We start from the raw sequence: 19,097 nt of genomic DNA on the forward strand, positions 1-19,097 counted from the left end.
TTCATTATCTCAAGTGTAACCCTTTGTAAAGGAAACTGTCAACCTATGTTGAAATATTTTTGATGTAAAAAGGGATGTGAGAAATAACCAAATAAAAAATAAGTTTCAAAAAAAAAAAAAATTAGGGGTCCTTGATATGAAAAATGTTGAGAGTCACTGCTTTACGGCACAGAACAGGAAGAGGGCGCTGTTCTTCCAGAGCAAACGGAGCTAAAGCTTTCAGAGTTTCCGGTAACGGCGATGTCAACATAGTTTTTTTCGTTATAGAGCTCTCCGACTTTTGTAGGGAGAATTCTTAACGGAGCGGGACGGGACCCTTTGGGGAGAGGCGACGACCGATACGACCGCAGGGCGCCGTGTCGGGGCGAAGGGTCCGGGGTGGGACCTCGGGAGGTTATTTATTTCTCACCTCCGGTGGCCAAAAGGTCGTCGATGAGCAGAACCGTCTGTCCGGGAGCCACCGAGTCTTCCTGGATCTCAGCTTCTGCCTGGAACAAACCCGCGATAAGACTGCTAAACACATACTCTGCTCTATAGGCCTGGGAATACAGCTTGAGCCCGGAGGGGAGGGGGAGGGGGAGGGGGAGGGGGGGGGGGGGTTTATATTGATCCCTCTGGGGAAACTGGGTCATTGCAGCAGCACACAGTAAGATGACACGGCAAAGAAAAATAGATTAAAAACAGAAAAAAATGATATAAAACAGAGAGTTTAGTAAATAGTGGTTATATGCACATGCAGATGAATTTCATAACACTCAAATTTTACAGGAGAACATGTTAAATAAAACAATATGGTAACACTTTACAATAAGGGTCACTAACTTAAGGGTTTAATAAGCATTAACTAACCCTTAATTAACAGTTAACTAATGTGTCTGGTAATCATTTACTAATGGTGTTCATGTTAACTAAGGTATTAATTTATACATTATTTAATAGTCATCTTTATAAACTATTAAATAATGTATAAATTAATACATTAGTTAACATGAACACCATTAGTAAATTACACATTAGTTAACTGTTAATTAAGGGTTAGTTAATGCTTATTAAGCATTAACTAACCCTTAACTTAGTGACCCTTATTGTAAAGTGTTACCAAAAATATGAATAAAAAGTATAGGAAAAAGCATTATGAGGTGTGCAAAATAACAGCAGTGGATCTTACTGAGAAAGAATTAAAGTAGAATATGTGAAGATATACCACCAATATGAAATATATATACAGTATGAAATATGTATCTGTACGAATGTATTTCTCCCATGTCATATTCTACAGTGTAGGCTATGCGATTACTGGGAGGCCAATTATTATAGAAGAGAGCTTTGTATTCATATACAAAATTGGTGTGTGTGTGTGTGTGTGTGTCTTCCTTACCTTGCCATATTCCAGATCATATGCCACAGACACAGTAGGTCCAGGCAGTTTGCCTTTCTTCCTGACCAGGATGAAGCCCACTCCCAATCTCTGGGCTAGCAGAGGACCAAACAGGAAGCCACGAGCATCTAGACCTGCACACACACACACACACACACACACACACACACACACACACCATGATGCATGACCATATATGTTCGCTGGTACAACTAACAGTCTTTACCACCAGATTCTCTTTATGCCTATTAGCATTAGTCTGTTGACAGTAGTAACAGCCTAATATATATCAGCTGATACCTCATGACAGCTTTTTACTGTAAATAATTACAACTAAATCAAAATTAAGTGTATTGAAAATTTGGATTGTTTCATTTTGACACATGTAATCCAAATCATGTACTATTATACACAGAAGTGTGACCAAGTCAAGTTTGCTCGAGTCCCAAGTCAGTCTCAAGTCTTGAGGCACAAGTCTCAAGTCAAGTCCCAAGTCTAAATGTAGATTACCAAGTCAAGAGCAAGTCATTAATGTCAAGTCCCAAGTCTAAATATAGATCACCAAGTCAAGTCAGAACAAATCAAGAGTCCAGTATCAATTTAATATCTTAAAGAAAACTAAATATCTAGGACTTTTCAATGCAATATGGTTTTAATAGGATAAAAACTTGGTAAGAGCATCATGAGTTTGATTTCTATAATCAGTTTCAACTTCAATAAATTCAATCATTCCATACAAATTCAGAAAACAGAATTTAAATTCAGTCGTCTGCTGCAACAAATCTCATCACTTTCAATCTAAGTCATTTACACAAACACAAGATCTCAAGTCAAGACTTTAGAAACCTTTTCAAGTCATCAGAGTACAAGTCAGAGTCAAGTCCCAAGTCACCAGAACCCAAGTCAAGTCAAGTCTTTGGGTGAACTATTCCTTTAAAGCTCTGCACACCATCAGGTATGGAGTTTACACGACCAGTACGCTTGCTTTCCATTCTTCTTACCGACTATGAGGTCGACCTGTGGGTGGTTCTTCCTCACATGTTCTTCAAACAGGTCGATCACTGCTGTCAGCGCCGCTGGATCTTTCAAGATGGGACAGATGTCTCTGTACAGGCAGACACATAGCATTATACATTACATTTATACACAGACATTTTCAATACATCAGTCAAACTTCAATGACACTTTCCATATGACATATATACACACACACATATATATATATAATATATATTATCTCGACTTTCTTTAGTTTGCACCATAGATTTTAATAAATAAAAACTGTTTTAAGTCTAGTCAGAAGCTGATACCAGGCTGTAGATGTTTCGCAACTACTGTTATGTTATTTATTCAATTAATGTAATTTATGCCTAATTAATCACGTCATTCTGTTTCAGATTGCTTCAGATTCTCGTTCTCAGAAAATTTAGGCTACTGCTTATTGTATCTTAAAAAAATTTTTTTATCTTGTGCGCACAAGATAATAACTTGTTCCCACAAAATAATTAACTTGTGCGCACAAGATAAAAAAAAAATCACCTTTAGGGGCTCCGTAGGTTTTGGCTTGGGACACATTGTGAACTATTATTGAGTGCTAACTCCGCCCAGTCGCAACGTCATTGACCGTGCGGCAGCCCATAAACGAGCGCACCCACAGCTTGGTGCCTGCCATGTGAGCGTGCAGCCTGCAGATAAGCTTTCGTACTTTGGATTTTAAACTCAAATCCTCAACATTTTTGCTCTTCTAAATCGAGATACGGCTTCGGCTTTAATCTCGCGAGTTTATCCACGAAATGTCAATAGCTCATTCTAGAAATACAATAACTAACATCTCATATAATTTACCACCTAGTCCACAAAGCCCTTCCTTAAAGAAACTGGGGTTTTGCCGCTAGCCGTGACATGAGCTGACCTACCTGAACAGAATGCCCTTCTTCGGAAAGTCTGGAAAAGCTTTAATGTGCCTGGAAACCAGCTGGAGCTTCTCCTCTGAGCTCCCTGCCATAGTGCCACAGTTAGCTGGACGGCTAAGCTAAGATAGCCTCTTCCTCGTCTACTTACTACTTCTTCTTCTGCTTCTTTTTCTTCTTTGGGTTTTATGGCAGTTCGCGGCTAACGTTCGAGGTGCATTCTGCCACCTACTGTACCAGAGTGCACGGGTTAAAGGTTTAAATCTCTCTCCAGTCTGTATTTCTCTTTCTCTTCTCAGTTGTGTCAATCTATACTCTTCTGCTGTACTTTTTATTCCAAGCACATCCATTTCTTCTTCTATGTCCCAAAAAACCCTCTCCTTTCTCTTACAAACACACACACAGCTTTTGACTGTACTGCATCCAATGTTTTTAACGCAAATGAATGGGTATTTTCTCATGAATGGTCGCAGCCAGCAGGGGGCGCTTGTTGCTGTCTCCATAGGAAGCAATAGAACCACATGTAACATTCGGCTGCGTCAAGCCACTAAATATAGCTTGAATAAGACCGGAAGAGGACGATTTGGCCTTCAAAATAAAAGCGCACAATCTGTCACGCCTAAAAAAAGAACTTTATTCTTAGTGTACAGAATTTAAAAAAACGCAGCATCGAGTTGAATCAAATAATAATAAACAAAATAATACAATTGCCCAGGAATTTTGACTCTATTGTGTAGCCTTTAAGAGCAATTACTGAAATAGATTAACTTTTATAAGTAGGCTAAGTTTGGTGTTTGAGAATGTCTTTGTATATTTTGACAGGCACGCATAGCATCTAGCAGAGACTTACATGACTATTAATTAGCTGTACGCTTTAAAAAAGACACAAACCTATTTTCGCCATTGTATTTTGTTAGTCAAAAAATATCTAAACATATGGTCGTCGATGAGGGCTTTATTTTGAAGGTTGGACCAGAAGTCGTGTTTTTTTATTATAGCGTGACACCGCCGTCGCACTAAACACTTGTCTGTTTCCGGTTTCTTTCCTGTTACATACAAACCACGACACATTTGCTAATAAATAGATTTGCTGCGAGATGTCAGTGGCTGGTAGCTGTTTGAGGTTATTGTGTAGTTCTGTTCGACGCGTATCTGCTCACTCTCCTGTGGTTTCGTCGCCATTTTCTACAGCTGGATGTAGTGTACGGTTTAAATCATCGGGTCGGAGCGGAGGACTGGCCCCGAGCAGAACACACAGCAGCGTACGGCAGGTCAAGCCAGGTCAGTGTGTTTCTATTCGGTCTAACAGCATCCGTTGTTCCACTGTTCGGTTCAGACTTGTCCGGACATGTTCGGGGCTTGTTTCTCACGATGTTTGAACGGACAGCTTCCGTTCGTTTCTACTTCACGTGCTGGTGGAAGCTCCAACATCCGGGACTTCCAAGTGTGTTGCTAAACATCGCGTTCACGTGCTATTTTGTAGCAAAATCACCAAGAAAACGGTGACGTGGAGCTAGTTTACCTTAATTTAGGCTAACTAGAAATGTATAATAAAGGTGTATGTATGTTTTTTCTTACCATTTTCCAACTTCATCGTCAAACTTTGAATGGCATTCAATTGCTACAAGGAAGTTCAATTTTCAGATATATCCTATAGCTTGAATGCACCATTCCTCTCTGACATGCTTAATGCTGGCTTCAAGTGCTGTGGGAAATATCACAAACTTGACAGACTCGAGCCCAACAAAGTGGTAAATATAGCTGGGAATGTCTGGATTTTCCATCTGTGTCGCGACATTTAGGGGTTTAGGGGGCGGAGAGCACAGAAGCCATGTCAACAACTGATGATACAAGGGATGTGTATATATATAAAGCAACATCTTATAACTTTTGGATTATCATTTTTGACCAAAAGCACCTGAATGCTGTCAAGTACGTTGTATTCACGGTTGCGGATCTTGGAAGTAGGAATTTAGAAGGCGTGGATGAAGGCAGCATAAGTGCCATACAAGGTGCCATGCTTTCCTTCAGTAAACCAGTAAACACATTCCTTGCCTCATCCACACCCTATTATCTAATATGGTTTTGAAAATTAGTCTCTGGGGCCAATAGCTGGTTCCTGGTTTTGTGTATGGAAATGAATCTTCTGTAAGGTTTTTGGCCATACCTGATCCTTGTAGAATTTCTCTGACTGGGGTAACTTGATGGAAGTATTATATTATTGGATAACTTAGGTACGTTCCCATGTGGTTTGTGTTGTTGTTGTTGTGGAGGGTTGAGGGCTGAATAACAACTCCATATGTTTCCTGCTTTTGCAACTGCTTGCAATGTATTAAACCCACATCTGCATCACTTTCCTTTAACTGGATTGTGCAGCATGGCAGTAATGCACACATTGTTGCAACCCTGCTACTGATACATGCTGATATATACTCCTAATATATGGCCATGCAGGGAGGAAGGCTTACTTACAGGGAAAAAGACAAGGGAATGAAACAGAGGTGTGACCAAGTCAACTTTGCTCGAGTCTCAAGTCTTGAGGCACAAGTCTCAAGTCTAAATCTAGATTACCAAGCCAAGTCAGTTGTTTTTAGTTGTAATAGTAACTTAGACTTCAATAAATTCAATCATTCCATACAAATTCAGAAAACAGAATTTAAATTCAGTCGTCTGCTGGAACAAATCTCATCACTTTCAATCTAAGTCATTTTCACAAACACAAGATCTCAAGTCAAGACTTTAGAAACCTTTTCAAGTCATCAGAGTACAAGTCAGAGTCAAGTCCCAAGTCACCAGAACCCAAGTCAAGTCTCAAGTCTTCATCCGTCAAGTCAAGTCTCAAGTAATTAAAACTGTGGCTCGAGTCCAAGTCATGTGACTCGAGTCCCCACCTCTGGAATGAAAGCATCCCTCTCTGGCCTCGTCCTATCAGTGTGTTGGTGATAACTCAGTACTGGGATGTTTACAAGGAAAAGAGCTGAAGCTGAAGAAGCTGAACTGGGGTGCTGAATGGATTAGATGAGATGAAATTTGAAGGATGAATATTCCCACTGTTTCCTACCTCATCCCAGCTCTGTCCTCTACATTTGCAGCTGTTTTGAACATACTGTACCTAGGCCTGGGCCGATATTCAATAATATGGAATATCACAATATATTCCGCTAGGGCTGGGTATCGCCACTGATTTCCCGAATCGATTCGATTCCGATTCACAAGGTCCCGATTCGATTCGATTTCCAATTTTTGATTCGATTCGATCCAATATCGATTCGGTTAGGGATATTTCAGCTACAATATCAATTTTGCTTGGATATAAAAGAGATTCTCAGAGAACTAATGCTGTAAATTGTACAAGGAACCCTGTAACCTGGTGCATTATTGTTGAGAATTATTATTAAGAATTGACCCCAAAGCAGTTACATTAATGTACTTTTTATTTAACATGACCAACGCACTACAGCAGTCAACACAATATTTATCTACAGACTCTACAGGCATATATTGGGCATATATTGAAAGATCGATCTCGGGAGTTTATGAATCGATATCGGATCATTCAAATGAAGATCGATTTGAATCGGAAAATCGATTTTTTTAAACCCAGTCCTATTTTCTGCGGTATGACAATTGTGGATTGGATTGTAGATCACAGTTGTGCAAATTTATAAACTTCTAAACCTATAATCTACTAGGTAGGATAGTAAAGAAATGAAAATAATCATAGTGGTGTCATATATAACGAACGGCGACAATATCATATATCGCGATATTTTGGCGGGACAGCATTGCGATATTAAAGTCTGGATATCGCCCAAGCCTAACTGTACCATAGCCTTCCTAACGCTGCTTTGACCGATTTACCTGCTGCACCTTCTAACCCCCCTTTCTGTCCCTCTGGGCCTTGCTGCAGCTTGCTGACCTGAGTGAGGCCAGCGCTGGGAGTTGTGGGAAGTGAAGTCTTTGCTCACTATGTTGTCTTCCTTCCAAGGGAAACTGGTGCGAAACGGAGAGGAGAAGAAAGCAGTGGTAGGTCTCGGCTCTTTGTTTTGAGGTTGGGATTTTTTTTTTTGGAACTTCCACTCATTTGTATTTGGGTTTTTTTTTCTGTTTTCCTGCTTTCATTTATGATGGCGATTTTCGGGGACAGCGCCGTTAATGTCTGTCTTTCTGCTACTGATTTCAGATCTGCGTAGAGGGGAACATCGCCAGTGGGAAGACGACATGTTTGGAGTATTTCAGTAAAACTAGTAATATCGAGGTACGACAAAGCCAAATCCTTGTGACAAAAAAGTGTTATTGTGTATTCATGCGCTGTGGGGTTTATTGGATATACGACTTTCCCACCAGGAAGTGAGCACTTGAACGTCTCCCTACTTCGGATACTGAAGTCAGGGAAATGTGGATTGATGGTAACGAATTGAGCAGCCAGGCATAAATACTGTAAGATGTTTCATCCCCTCCATGTTTGGTTTTCCAAGCACGAGAAAAGTACATCTGACATGCAGATGGATGAGACATGAGTGATTTAACATTTACTCCCTACCAGATTTTGTTGCTAGGCAATGGTAGCCAAAGTTTCCTACTGGCTGGAATTGTATCCTAGCAACATTAGCTAGAACACAGTATGTGTTAAAGCCTGAGGCCTGTCCATGCTATAGCCATATAGATTATTATATTATTATTATAGCCAGCTACAGATTCTCAACCTTTTTTATATCAAGGACCACTAATTTAGTCCAGATTAGAGCCACGGTCCCCTAATTTGATGAGATCTCAGACCCAAATCTGAGAATATTTTTATTGTTAGATATGATTTTGTCCAGAATTCCATGACTATCTGTATTGTAGGTAGAGAGATAACGGAGAAACTATGATCAAAACAGTCATTATTTAACTGTGTTAACTTCTTGTAAATGAAATAATGCTGAAGTTTAACAATTCATCAATTTGAATGTATTTGTTCTGTGCTTATTCATGTATACAGTGGTATTTGTTAATGGGATATGAAGATGCATATAAACAGCATATTCCAAAACATGAAGGCTAGTATCTGGAATACTCTGTGGATGTAAAGGCATTCACTGTTCCCTCTCTGTCTAAATGGACCAAAACCTAAGTTGACGTTTGGACACTTAACTGGATGGGTATGAAAAAATAATGATGTCAAACCACTACGCTGCCATCTTGATGCTCCCAGTCAATTACTACTGACTCATGGCTTGAGAACCCAGACCTTGTACATTACATTTTGACAAAGAACAAGTATGAGTGAGATGAAAACAAACGTTTGCAACATTCGCTCATTTCTCCTTTCTGTTTCCGTGTTGGCAGGTCCTAACAGAGCCGGTTTCTAAATGGAGGAACGTCCGTGGACACAACCCTCTGGTACGGTACATGGCCATGTTGACAGCATTTTACCATCACATCATGTCAAGTTCACATTTGTTTTCCATCAAAGCCATTTTTTAAACTATAGGTTAGGACCAAAACTGGGTTACAGGGCAGTTTCTGAGAGTAGTAATTACAATAGTACATGTGGGGCTGCAACAGAGAAGAGCGTCAGGATTGTTTATCAAACATGTTCAATAATAACGTTACAGCATGAGTATTCAATGCAGAGAGACCTCCCACCCCCTCTATATGGACTTAGCTGGTTAAATACATTAAAATACATATAAAATACACATCTTAAGTTTGTCCAACTTACAATAATTTGGTAACTGGTTACAGTTGTTTTTTCAAGCTCAGGCAGCTTTTATTAAGTTATTATTAATAATATTATTTAGTTTATTGTTTCAGGGTTTTTTTTACAGGGAATGTTTTTTTTTTTAACAAATGGGGTACAGTACAATACAACACAATATACTTTATTATCCCCGTGGGGAAATTTGTCTTGGACTCAAATGGTGCACACATGTAACTGCCTCCATAGTAATAGTAAAAAAAAACAACAACATATAACAAAGCAACACATACAGTAGCAAATCACAACCACAAATTACACATATTGCACATTACGCATATTGCACATATTACACATATTGCACATATTACACAACCAGTGATAAGAACACCATGAAGCTATCGCACAACCCCTGCAGCCTCAAGCAACATTATTTAAAATTTTAATTGAGGTAGGCACAAATGAGTTTTTAAAACGGTTGAGTTTACATTGGGGTACTCTATATTGTCTGCCAGAGGGTAAGAGCTCAGACTCGCCGTGGAGAATATGAGCTAGACATAGTCAGTTGTATATACTGTACATAATCAGTTGTATCAAACATTTTTCAGACAGTCAGTTTTATATATATATATTTTGTTCCACAAAAATATATAAAAATTGAAATATTGATTTAACAGAAAACCCTTGTTAAAATGTTGAATAAACACGAGAACACGAGAACTTGTTTGGGAGATTGGGAGAACTGTTGCATAGAGGTCATTGAGAAAATAATATTTTTAACAATTAAGGTTTTAACAATTTCCATTTCAAAATGATCATAACATGCTTATATATTTTGGCCCGCGGCTCACTGGTGAGATTCCATTTTGGCCCACGGAGCTGAAAACTTGGGCACCCCGCATTAGATGGTTTTCAGCCCAACTGGAATGGAAACCTCATGAGAATGCTCCTAGGTCCTAGGTCTAACATGGTGGGTATGCTTGTTTTCTATCCCTGTGTACCGGTGCAGGCTCTGATGTACCAGGATCCTATGAGTTGGGGCATCACTCTGCAGACTTACGTACAACTCACCATGCTGGATAGACATCTGTCAACCACAGTAGAGGTACTCAGAAACACAATGGACAGTACTGGTATGAGTGTTTTAAAGCTAATACTAGTATTTTAGTATTGAAGCTGTCGATGGACAATATTTTGAACTGATACTGTTTTTAAATTTGACCTTTTTTTCATGCAAAAATTCCAAGTATTCAATGTTTAAGTGAACGGAATGTATGTGTTCCCACTACAATAATCTTTGTAGTTATCATTATAGATGTGTATGGGCCTTAATCCTAGAAGAGTGATGATGATGCTAACTGTGTTGCTGTGGTTCTGCTCGGTTCCAGGCGGCTCCTGTCAGGATGATGGAAAGGTCCATCTTCAGCGCCAAGTACATCTTTGTGGAGAATCTCTTCAGAAGGTACTGCGATCAGCGGTTCTCGACGTGGGGTCCGGGGACCACCGGGGGTCCTTGAGGGCATTCCAGGGGGTCCCCAGCAAATTGATAAACTGTTAAACTTAGTTATTTGCGGATCAGTTTCCAATCATTTGTTCATTTCTGTCGTCTGTCCATCGCATTTGATATCTCCGACACCGCTGATTAGATTCTGATGCAACTTTAGGGGGAGTGATGCATCTCACCACTGTGCTCCAGCATTTTCTAAATTCCAAATTTGATTGGACCAAGGGGGGGCGCTGTAATCAGAGCCGGTCCTGACCTCCCTGGGGCCCTAAGCAAAATTCTGCTAAGGGGCCCTCCTACCTGACCCGTGACCCATGTAAACCATTTGCCATTGCCACACAGTCCCACCTTACACCCCAGTGCTCCCACTACAATCCAACAATTAAGCATAGCACCTGTAAATTATAGATAACAATAGCCTACTATTATTCATTTTATCAGCTGCATCAGGCCCATTCAAACTGGCTCCCCCAGATTTCCTTTTATACATTTTCAAATATAAAATACTATTTATACTATGGCTTGGCTGAATACTTGATGGTTATTATTTACTGAGAAATGTGCATCCATATTTCCCAGTTTGCCCAGCTAATCAACATTTTAAATTCAATATTTAATCAATAGTCAATGTCAATCTATTGCTTTCCATCTTGCATTAGTCCAGAGTTGTAACTAAACCTTGACTGAGAGACTAGATAATCATTGTCTTGTTTTAAAATGATGTGCGCCTATGAGGAGTGCCATCACGCCCATATACTGTCTGGACTGGACTGGACTGGTCTGGTCCCCACAGAGGCTGCTGCTGGAAAGCGCAAGTTTCATTTTGTGCACGTGCATATGAACGCATGTTCACACGCGATGCGGTTATCTTTTCCGAGCAGCAGTCCATAAACACCGTTGCCCGTTGGCGTTTATCAAACGGAATAAATAGTTGTATTTTACTTTCACTTCTGTCAGGCACAAAGTCACAGAACAGCCCTGGAAGTGGCTGGCAAGCAAGACACAGACAGACCAAGAGATGCACTACCCAGCTGGGTTAGCAAGACAGACAGACTAGAGAGAGATGTACTGAAAACAGCACATCAACTTAACCTTACTGTTATTTACCGACATCAAACTTGGAGAGGAGAGAACACAAGTTTACCTGATTGCTGTTTCCGCAATTCCCTCTCATGGTGTTTTTTTTTTTTTTTCCTATTTTCGTGACCAGAAGGATAGTTCCGCTTCATCCTCTCATCGAAGTTGTAAACATTGACACACGCTTTGACACGGGGGGGGAGGCGGGGGCCCTTGCGTAATTTGCGGGGCCCGACGCAACTTGCGTAGTGAGCGTATAGGGCCGCCCCGGCTCTGGCTGTAATTACAAATACGGTGGCTTACTTGTTACTTATTGGCTCAGAGGGGGACTGCATCATTGGTGGAGGATGACGTGTTTACTGTTGTCTTGTTGTCTTTTTCAGTGGGAAGATGCCAGAGGTGGACCATGCCGTTCTCTCCGAGTGGTTTGATTGGATCACAGCTAACATATCCATTCCTGTCGATCTGATTGGTGAGAAGCAGAACCACAAAGACACACTTGATGATGATGATGATGATAAACTGACTTAAAGTGTTAATCTGCAAGATTCTTGTTTTTTATGGCGCATTTTTGCAGATCCTGCATATACATACAGTATATACAGTATATATGTGCTGTAACTTCACCTATTGTTTTCCTCATATTGTCATTTTCCTCTCCTTTTTGATATATTGCATAGGTACTGATATGTTCTCTCTTTCTCTCTGGCTCCAGTCTACCTGCAGACATCTCCTCAGACCTGCTATGAGAGGTTGAAGCAGAGATGCAGAGAGGAGGAGAAGGTCATTCCTCTGGTGAGACCTGGACTCCACACACATGGTTTTAGGTCATGGAATAGACAAACTGTCAATGATTAAATTGCAGTTTTAAGAGAACAGCGAAGATTTTCCCATATGCCTGATTGTCATAGATGGTAAAATGACTGAATGTTCTTGGTTCTCTCAAAACTGCCATAGTATCAGCAAAACATGTCATAGTATTTCTTTGCCCAGTATCATTCAGTTGTCCATTACATGATGATCTGAACAGATTGTTTTCCTCAGCACTATTGTATTCATTCCATAGATACCAATTTACTGTCCATGGAGACAGATTTACTGTACATGTATACAAATTTTGTTGCTTTAATGCAAATCTGACCAATTCATTTTCATTTGGTCCAGACTATTAATCCATTTCAATCCTTTGCTCATGAATTCCTACCTGCATCCTGTTTGTGTCTCTGCCAGGAGTATCTGGAGTCCATCCACCAACTGCATGAGGATTGGCTGATCAAGCAGACCTCCTTCCCTCTTCCTGCTCCAGTCTTAGTAAGTAACCAATCAGATCCAGGGACAAACATGCAACTAGCTGACTTTTCTTTGCTGTATGCGTGTCACTTCGTATGCACTGTATGTCTGTAGGTGATCCCTCATAGAGCTCATAGACACCTAGACTTGATATGGAGCCCAGGAGTGGCCGCCTGTAGGGAAAAATGTCTTTCATGGTAGCAAAGTACATGACATTCCAGTGTGTGTGCACTATATATAAAACATGCAATGGAGTTGCATGTATGTAAATGGATTTAAAACATGCACATGTAAGAAGTTAATATGTAGAGCCCTTGTCTGAGTGTTGACCAATACAAATCCTTTGTAAAGTCTGTAACATCCCTCCAGGGCAACCTCAGGAATGAGGTTGCTGTTGATTTTAACTTTACTGTTGGCTTCAAGTTGACAGCATTCAATATCAACCTCACACTGTCAGCCCATTGTTTGTCTTAAAGGAGCAGTTCATCCAAAAATGAAAATTTTGTTACTTGAAGTAAAACTTGATTAATGAAACTCCATATCCATTATACCCAATTCAAGCCTGATTCAACTAAAGATATATTCAACAATATATCAGGCTAAATAATTCAACTAAAAAAATCTGTGCAATCTACTAAATTCAAGGGTAACACTTTACAATAAGGGTCACTAAGTTAAGGGTTAGTTAATGCTTAATAAGCATTAACTAACCCTTAATTAACAGTTAACTAATGTGTAATTTACTAATGGTGTTCATGTTAACTAAGGTATTAATTTATACATTATTTAATAGTTTATAAAGATGACTATTAAATCATGTATAAATTAATACCTTAGTTAACATGAACACCATTAGTAAATGATTACCAGACACATTAGTTAACTGTTAATTAAGGGTTAGTTCATGCTTATTAAGCATTAACTAACCCTTAACTTAGTGACCCTTATTGTAAAGTGTTACCAATTCATGTTATTATGGCAAAGTGGGTGAAATCAGCTTTAAAAGCTTTAAAAAACATAGACACATTTAATTGTGGTCGCGTGTTTTTTTGTTGTTTTTCACGTGTATTTTTTTTTTTTTTTTTTTGGGAAAAATTGAACCCTGTGGACGAGATAATGAAAATGAGGACTCAAATTAACCAAATAATGAAAGAATGAGGTCTGCCTTCATGCGATACTATTGCATGATAAATCGTGACCTCGAAATCCATATTTTTGTCTCCTGTGAAATCTATATTTTTGTCTCCCGTCTGCTCCTAAGCTGGCATCTACGGTGGCCCTGAGGGTCAAAACACAACATTTCACAAAACACAACGACCTTTCACAAAACACAACGACCTTTCACAAAACACAACGACATTTCACAAAACACTACAACATTTCACAAAACACTACAACATTTCACAAAACACATTTCACAAAACAACATTTTATAAAACACGACATTTCACAAAACACTACACGACATTTCACAAAACACTACATTTCACAAAACAACATTTTATAAAACACAACATTTCACAAAACACTACACGACATTTCACAAAACACTACAACATTTCACAAAACACAACATTTCACAAAACAACATTTTATAAAACACAACATTTCACAAAACACTACACGACATTTCACAAAACACTACATTTCACAAAACAACATTTTATAAAACACTACATTTCACAAAACACTACACGACATTTCACAAAACACGACATTTCACAAAACACTACATTTCACAAAACACGACATTTCACAAAACACTACATTTCACAAAACACGACATTTCACAAAACACTACAACATTTCACAAAACACGACATTTCACAAAACACGACATTTCACAAAACACGACATTTCACAAAACACTACATTTCACAAAACACGACATTTCACAAAACACTACATTTCACAAAACACGACATTTCACAAAACACTACAACATTTCACAAAACACGACATTTCACAAAACACTACAACATTTCACAAAACACTACATTTCACAGAACACTACAACATTTCACAAAACATTTCACAAAACGAATGTCGTCGTGTTTTGTGAAATGTCGCGTTTTGCGAAATGTCGTTGTGTTTTGTGAAATGTTGTTGTGTTTTGACCCTCAGGGCCACCATAGCCCTCCGTAATTTTAATCTGTCCCAGTAGTTTAACTGAGCCGCGTTTCTCTGTCCAGGTGATCCCCGCCGACCACGACCTCCAGAAAATGCTGCACCAGTACGAGGAAAACCGGGACAAGATCCTCGCCGCCAGCCACCTCTGATGCCCGGAGACAAACACACAGCACGCTAATACACACAAACACACACCCAGTCATCAAAATCCCTAGGAAGCTGTTCAGGAACCCTCTAAGCTGTTAGTCTACAGGATTTTATTCATTCACTTCATGTTACAGGGAGTGGAGAAGGTTTTCACAACAATTTTCAACAATAATTTGGCAACCCATTTCTATCTTCCCCCAGAGTCCCAACTAGGTTTTGGCCAATATGGGGTTTCGAATGCCGATACCAATTTTCATTATCTTTTAAATATGAAAAATCTACACGCCAAAAAATGTCATATTTCTCCCAGAATGTTTTTTTTTCTGGTCAGGATGGAAAAGCCTCTGAAACCGCATTTAGACCATCGTTAAAACCAGGACAACAAACGGACATCCAGGGTAGTGTCGATCAATTCTACAACAAATATGTAATCAATCAAACTTTATCATATCAGACTGGACCATATCCCATTTTGGATAAATGGACAATACCTCTCCTAACCCAAGTCCCATCCCAGTGCTTGAAAAAGACATTGCAATAAAAACACTTCAAACGGTTCTCAAAAGACCTTAAAGATGCAGTACAATGATGACAGACTACGGGACACCTCATTAACTATGCATACTGTCGACCTATCGGAGCAAGTGTTGAATATGGGACCTTTAAACTATTACATCCACAAAAAGATCTGATCGAACTCAATGTGCAACGTGAAAACGTGCAAAAATGCAGAAAATCGAATAAGTCATGAATATTTTCTTTGTTTACTTTGATTTCACGGTACTATATTTACTGTATTGTATTGCTACTGTAAGGGTCTTGACCAAAGTGATCATGCCTATTTCAGGGCCAAACACCTCTAGGCTTACTCATTAACTTATAATTGCATATTGGACTGCTGGCTTGCAGTTCTAGAAGCAGATTACTTGACAACTCCAGATAACTGTAGAAAAGCATTTGTCTTGATGTTTTGAGTAATTTGTCAAATTCAGCATGAACATTAGTTAAGCAGTCACACCTGATAATTAATTGTTACACAGCACTTATTACATAATTATATTTAATATTGTATTTCATAATAATATGTCCTGTAGTCTATTTGCATTATCTGGGTTATCTTTGCTTCTGATGTTCAAATGGTTCATGTTCAGAGCTAGGCTTGAGTTGCACTTCTTTTTAGTAGAGTTAAAATGATAGTCTACCAATGGTTTGATATGTTTAGTAACTTAATATAAGGTATGTTTTAGAAAGAAAAAAATCATGTTTATTCATGTCATTTTATATTAGTTGAATAAAGTCACTGTAAACTATTAATTGGGTGTGGTCTTTAATCTCAGTTTGAAAATGAAGGGACCGGACAGAAGATGTAGCACAGCATGTGGTTTAATATAACTGACGGTTCAACAGCAGTAGGGTAGAAAATCAAACATTTGCAAATTAATAATGTTATGTCAGTAAGAGCAGACTGGCCTAGAACCATTGGTGATCATCACTACTAGTACATACTGTAAATCTACCCTAAAACAGAGTTCACATCACTCCAGCATCTTTAAGACAGTTCAGAAGTATTTCAGTGTAGATTTGTAAATGTGAATGAGTCAACATTTCTGATGTCATTGTTTTATCAAGCCCACCGGTTCTAAAATTAACACTTAAAGTACTATAGACCAGTGATTCTCAACCTTTTTCATATCAAGGACCCCTAATTTAGTCCACATTAGAGCCACGGACCCCCATTTGGACAGTCCACCATTGAGATTTTCTCTCTCGGACCCAAATCTGAGAATATTTTTATTGTTCGATATGATTTTGTCCAGAATTCCATGACTATCTGTATTGTAGGTAGAGAGATAACAGTCAAACTATGATCAAAATAGTCATTCTTCTACATTCTATAATTGTGTTAACTTCTTGTAAATGAAGTTTAACGATTCATCAATTTGCTGGGGACCCCCTGGAACCCCCTCAAGGACCCCTGGTGGTCCCCGGACCCCACGTTGAGAACCACTGCTACAGACTACTTCAGGTAACATGACACAAGACTAGCAACTGCTGCCACTTTCCTCCATGTATTATGTGTTTGTTAAAGATCTTCATAGGCTGACAGAGGCGGATAATCATCAGGAAATTTTGTCACAACTGTTAATAGGTGAATTCTCACTTCCATCTTCCAAAAATTTGTGGGAAATCGTGAAATCATATCTGGTGTGCAACTGGCATAAGACACTTCTGATATAGATTTATTGGATGTGAATGGAAGAGCGGCTTTGTGCACATATTGATTGTACGGGTTTAAATAAACACTCACAAAGTCAGTTTCATATTAATTTCTTAAGTTCACGATTGGACTGTCTAATATAGGAATAACAGGATTATGTTTTAGGGTGGATTTTTGCTTTGAGAGGCAAACGAGTCTCAGATTAATACCTTTTTTTTTTTATACATACAACCCATTAATTTCATTCCCTGAGCCTAAGAGTCAAAAGAGTGAAAGCAGCATTACTGACATGTAGAATTCACATTGGAAGGCATTATACACACACAAGACTGCACATAGAAAACATACCATAGTCACACATTATTACCTGAGAGACGGATTCAAGGCAACGATTGATTATATAATCCTACATGACCCTGCACTGCAAGATCAATACATTCATGAGCGATCACTTTAGAAAGGATTCATGGTGTTAAGTGGTGATCATTTTCCAGTCCAGGTTAATTCAACTTCATCTTTGGTCAAAATACACAGATACACAAAATCATGACTGACATACCGGCATATATTTTTAAAACAGATTTATAAGCCCCGCCCCCCCCCCCCCTTTTAAAACAAGGACACACACTGTCATAGAGTATTACAGAGAGGAGGCCAGCGACTGATCCTGGTTCAGCGTCTGCAGACAGTGCAATGCCTCCCAACAGCCACTAGAGGCAGATAGGCTAACCGAGAATGAATGAATGAATGAACGAATGAATATGTGAGTGAGCTGTAAAAAATGAGAAGCTTCCCAGTGAGTTGCTCTTTAACAGTTAACTAATGTGTCTGGTAATCATTTACTAATGGTGTTCATGTTAACTAAGGTATTAATTTATACATTATTTAATAGTCATCTTTATAAACTATTAAATGATGTATAAATTAATACCTTAGTTAACATGAACACCATTAGTAAATTACACATTAGTTAACTGTTAATTAAGGGTTAGTTAATGCTTATTAAGCATTAACTAACCCTTAACTTAGTGACCCTTATTGTAAAGTGTTACCCAGAAAGTTAAAGGTTTTCAGGTCTCACGACAGAATAACCATCAGTTCAATTCCTCCATTGATTTTTCAAAAAAAAAAAAAAAAAAAAAAGGTAAAAAACTAAAAATCTTGATGACAACTGAAAAAATGTCTCCATCTATGTTCAGATGGAAGGAATACAACAGTGGGAAACATCACAAACTGCTCATATCATTATGTAATTGACAATTCTATTGGGTAAAGAAATACTGTACAATGCAATTGTAATTTTAACCAATTTTAACTAAGAACACTAATTTTCCCAGTATGCCTAATTGTCGTAGATAGTAAAATGTCGATATTCTCGGTTCTCTTAAAACGTGTTATCAGAATAGGGCTGGGTGATATGGACAAAATCAAATATCACGTTATTTTTGACCAAATACCTCGATGTCGATATTGCGACACTATTGTAGGGATGACTATTGGTGCTTTCACAAAATATTTACACAATGAGATTTTTGATAAATAATCATCAGTAATGTGGATATAATGACTAAGTGGGTAAAGGCAAATAATAGAACAGCTAGAACAGTCTGGTAAGTTCAGAAAATGACATCACTTTACTGTAATGCAGCCTTTAAAACCAGGAAAAGACACTTATGCCATATCACCATATTACAATATCCGAAATCTAAGACGATATCTAGTCTCATATCACTATAATATCGATATATAACGATATTTTC

At 38.7% G+C, this 19,097-nt stretch overlaps 2 protein-coding genes across 3 annotated transcripts; one reads left to right on the forward strand and one right to left on the reverse strand.

Annotated features, from left to right (window-relative positions):
- Nucleotides 1–409: 409 nt before the first annotated feature.
- aprt (adenine phosphoribosyltransferase) lies at nucleotides 410–3,606 on the reverse strand (the record flags this gene model as incomplete). The annotated part of the gene is made up of 4 exons (XM_071514185.1): nucleotides 3,295–3,606; nucleotides 2,380–2,483; nucleotides 1,379–1,512; nucleotides 410–488 (listed from the first exon to the last, which is right to left on the reverse strand). Coding segments are annotated over exons 1-4 (406 nt in total), but the record flags the coding sequence as incomplete, so codon positions are not given.
- Nucleotides 3,607–4,280: 674 nt separating this feature from the next.
- tk2 (thymidine kinase 2) lies at nucleotides 4,281–18,439 on the forward strand. 2 transcript variants are annotated; one of them, XM_071514186.1, is made up of 10 exons: nucleotides 4,281–4,569; nucleotides 7,277–7,314; nucleotides 7,472–7,546; nucleotides 8,620–8,673; nucleotides 9,981–10,076; nucleotides 10,360–10,433; nucleotides 11,936–12,024; nucleotides 12,268–12,347; nucleotides 12,783–12,863; nucleotides 15,035–18,439. In XM_071514186.1, the coding sequence occupies exons 1-10, from the start codon at nucleotides 4,386–4,388 to the stop codon at nucleotides 15,119–15,121; spliced, it is 858 nt and encodes a 285-aa protein (XP_071370287.1). In that variant the 5' UTR covers nucleotides 4,281–4,385; the 3' UTR covers nucleotides 15,122–18,439. The 2 variants fall into 2 exon arrangements, with proteins under 2 accessions (XP_071370287.1, XP_071370288.1); XM_071514187.1 differs by having other exon boundaries at nucleotides 4,434–4,569; nucleotides 7,199–7,314.
- The last annotated feature ends 658 nt before the right edge of the window (nucleotides 18,440–19,097 follow it).

Source organism: Centroberyx affinis, unplaced genomic scaffold, assembly GCF_046629955.1.
Source record: "Centroberyx affinis isolate AG114_WGS23_722 - 3 ecotype Tasmania unplaced genomic scaffold, CSIRO-AGI_Caff_v1 ptg008193l_1, whole genome shotgun sequence".
Classification (NCBI taxonomy): domain Eukaryota; kingdom Metazoa; phylum Chordata; class Actinopteri; order Beryciformes; family Berycidae; genus Centroberyx; species Centroberyx affinis.